Source organism: Myotis brandtii, unplaced genomic scaffold (genome assembly GCF_000412655.1).
Source record: "Myotis brandtii unplaced genomic scaffold, ASM41265v1 scaffold964, whole genome shotgun sequence".
NCBI lineage: Eukaryota > Metazoa > Chordata > Mammalia > Chiroptera > Vespertilionidae > Myotis > Myotis brandtii.
In genome coordinates this window covers 26,073-28,792 of record NW_005371989.1, presented here as the reverse complement: position 1 = coordinate 28,792, position 2,720 = coordinate 26,073, and the positions used below count along the sequence as shown (strand labels likewise).

Sequence of the window (2,720 nt, the reverse complement as noted above, 5' to 3'; positions counted from 1 at the left end):
AAGAAGAGGAAGAAGAAGAAAAAGGTAAAGATAAAAATTATGAACAACAAATACATATCTATCAACAAGTGAATCTAAAAATCAAGTGAATAAAAAATCTGATGAACAGAATAAACTGGTGATTATAATAGAATCAGGGGCATAGAAAGGGAGTGGGACACTCAATTCTCGGGTGGAAAAAGGGGTGTGGGGGGTGCGGGAAGACACTGAACAAAAATCATACACCTATGGATGAGGACATTGGGGGCGGGGGTAAGGGCAGAGGGTGGGGTGGGAACCGGGTGGAGGAGAGCTATGGGGGAAAAAAAAAGAACAACTGTAATAATCTGAACAATAAAGATTTAATTAAAAAAAAGATAGAGGTGGATTAAGGGTAAGATAATGTGGGTCTGAGTGGAATGGGCATCCCTGCTTCAGATCATTGATTCTTGCTTATTTAGCTAACCATGCATGGCACACAGCAGGTGTTCAATATGAGTACTGATATGTAAAAGTCAAGATGAACGTAGTCCTAAGGAGTAAGAGCAAAATATATATTTTCTAAGTGAGACGATTGCTAATGGTTAAGGAATCAAAGAGTAAATTTAGTGGGAGCCATCCTAGGGCATCACCTGCTATGTACCCAGGTCTTCCAGTGTGTTGGGCATGAGGTACTCTATCAGTTAGTGAAGTGCTCTGGGAGCAATGCATGACCTTACCACACTGTGTTTAGGGGCATCTGACAGGATTCCACTGGAGAGGGTGTATTGCTCAGACTCTGCTTTGGTTTTCCTGACACCCTTCCACCATTTCCTGTATTGCTCCCGGACCTGCAGAGACAAAGCATGCTCTGAGTCAGCTCACTGAGAGGGGTGAGAATGGAAAGAGTCCTGGGTGGGAGGTGGACAGTGGTACCTGCTGGCTGAGGAGACAGTACACCAGGAAGATGAAGACGCCCTGCAGGCTGTTGATGATGGTGAAGAGATAGGCCATGGCGTGAGCAGCTGGACCCACCTGCAGGATTCCCAGAAACCACGTGCAGCCCAAGATGAAGAGCTGAGCTATCGCTTTAAATGTCAGCATCCTTGGTAGAAGGAGAAGAGAGGCCCATATGCACCCAGAACAACAGAATCAAGGCCATTCTCATCTCCACCCAATGAATGCTCCTGCCTTCCCCTGTGGGTGATGAGTTCACAGACAGACTTGTGTTCAGCTTTGACCTTTACTGTCAATGATTCTCCACAATAGAAATGCTACTTGGGTCCAGGGTGGCATTTGGATTGAACTGAATAGGGTTGTGACACTTCATAATGTAAGTTTCAAAAAAAAAAAATTCTATAGTGCTCCTTGGTGATGCCTAATCTTATCTAACCAACATTACCAAGTGTGTTCTGTGCATCAGGCTGTGTGCTGGGGCCTGGGCATTAAAAGTCACAGAGGCAAGATTGCTATTTTCATAAAGGTCACAGGCTATTCCAATGACTAATACAGTGGAATAATGACATGCAAAATTTAGAAAGGATACTGGAGAGGGGTGAGAGGGAGCCTGAACCTAGAGTGAGTATGAAAGTGTAGACTGGGTTGTGGGAGGAGTTATAGATTTTTAAGGGCACACAGGTTCTTTGTACTTTTGTTGTAGGACTGCTGACAAAAGTCCAAAGAATGTTTATCAACAAATGTCAATTATTCCTTTTGCTGAGGGAGTTATAAGGAGATTAGAGACAGAACACTGTGGCTGGGAAGTCAGCAGCCCACCACTGAATCCAAGCTGGCTGCCATTGGAGGACAGCAGCATCTCTTTACTCTTGGTTCCCTCAGAAGACCCCGAGAAGGGACGTCAGGGCTGCTGAGGCACATGGATTTGCTCTTGGGACCACACATGTCTGTGGGGTTGTCACCCTCTTCTCCATTTTACCTTGTATTCTTGAGGGTGGACACATCACTGTTGAGCGAAGAGAGTTTGCTTTTCAAAATGCAGAGGGTCATCAGAAAGAAAGCTAGATTGACCTTCAGGAAAACACACAAGGTTTAGTGAATAATATTTTAGTTTGTTATCTCTAGTCTAGCCTGTCCAACAGCAATTGCACACTTAAGTAGTTTTTATATTTAGTAACAGTGTTAGAGCTTGTAGTTTTAGGAGCAGTCTTAGAAAACCAAAGCAAACCCAAGACAACCCAGGGACATTCTTGCTCATGTCATCCTTTCGCCTCCTTATAAGTCTAATGACCCTCAGCTGAGCCTTAAGGATGCTCTGATGTCTTCACTCACAAAGAGGATGGCGCAGACTGGTCCAAGGAAGCCCCATATAAATCCCTTTTCTGGGTGGAGCCAGCAGCTAAGAAAGAGAGAGAATTAAAAATGCATTGGTCCTTAGAAATGTAGAACAGTTATGCAAATTCATTCATTAATTCATTCATCAACAAACATAGAGTGTCTCTTCTGTGATAGCCTTGTGGTTGGCTCTGAAGATACTGTTGTGAAGAAAGTACGCATGGTCTTCAATCCCACACATCTCGAAGACACACAATGAGACACACTGCAACAATAAAACAAAAATGGAAAGCTAACGCTCTATCCACTGAGCCAAAGCAGCTAGGACTGACTTTTTAAAATTATGACTTTTTTGAGAGGTAGCTCACATACCTTAACATTCACCCATTTAAACTGTACAGTTCAGTGACCTTAAAATATTCATAGAGTTGCCCTAGCTTGTTTGGCTCAGTGGATAGAGCATCGGCCTG

The 2,720-nt window shown here is 43.6% G+C and overlaps 1 protein-coding gene across 1 annotated transcript in view; it reads right to left on the bottom strand.

The window, feature by feature from the left end:
* Positions 1–2,720, bottom strand: part of LOC102264125 (adhesion G protein-coupled receptor E2) — a 24,487-nt gene that overhangs the window by 6,522 nt on the left and 15,245 nt on the right. The window contains exons 9-12 of the mRNA XM_014533306.1: positions 2,248–2,314; positions 1,895–1,986; positions 895–1,063; positions 699–809 (exon numbers count right to left, since the gene is read on the bottom strand). Of these exons, the coding sequence (XP_014388792.1) occupies positions 699–809; positions 895–1,063; positions 1,895–1,986; positions 2,248–2,314 (439 nt within the window). The remainder of the gene's footprint in view (positions 1–698; positions 810–894; positions 1,064–1,894; positions 1,987–2,247; positions 2,315–2,720) is intronic.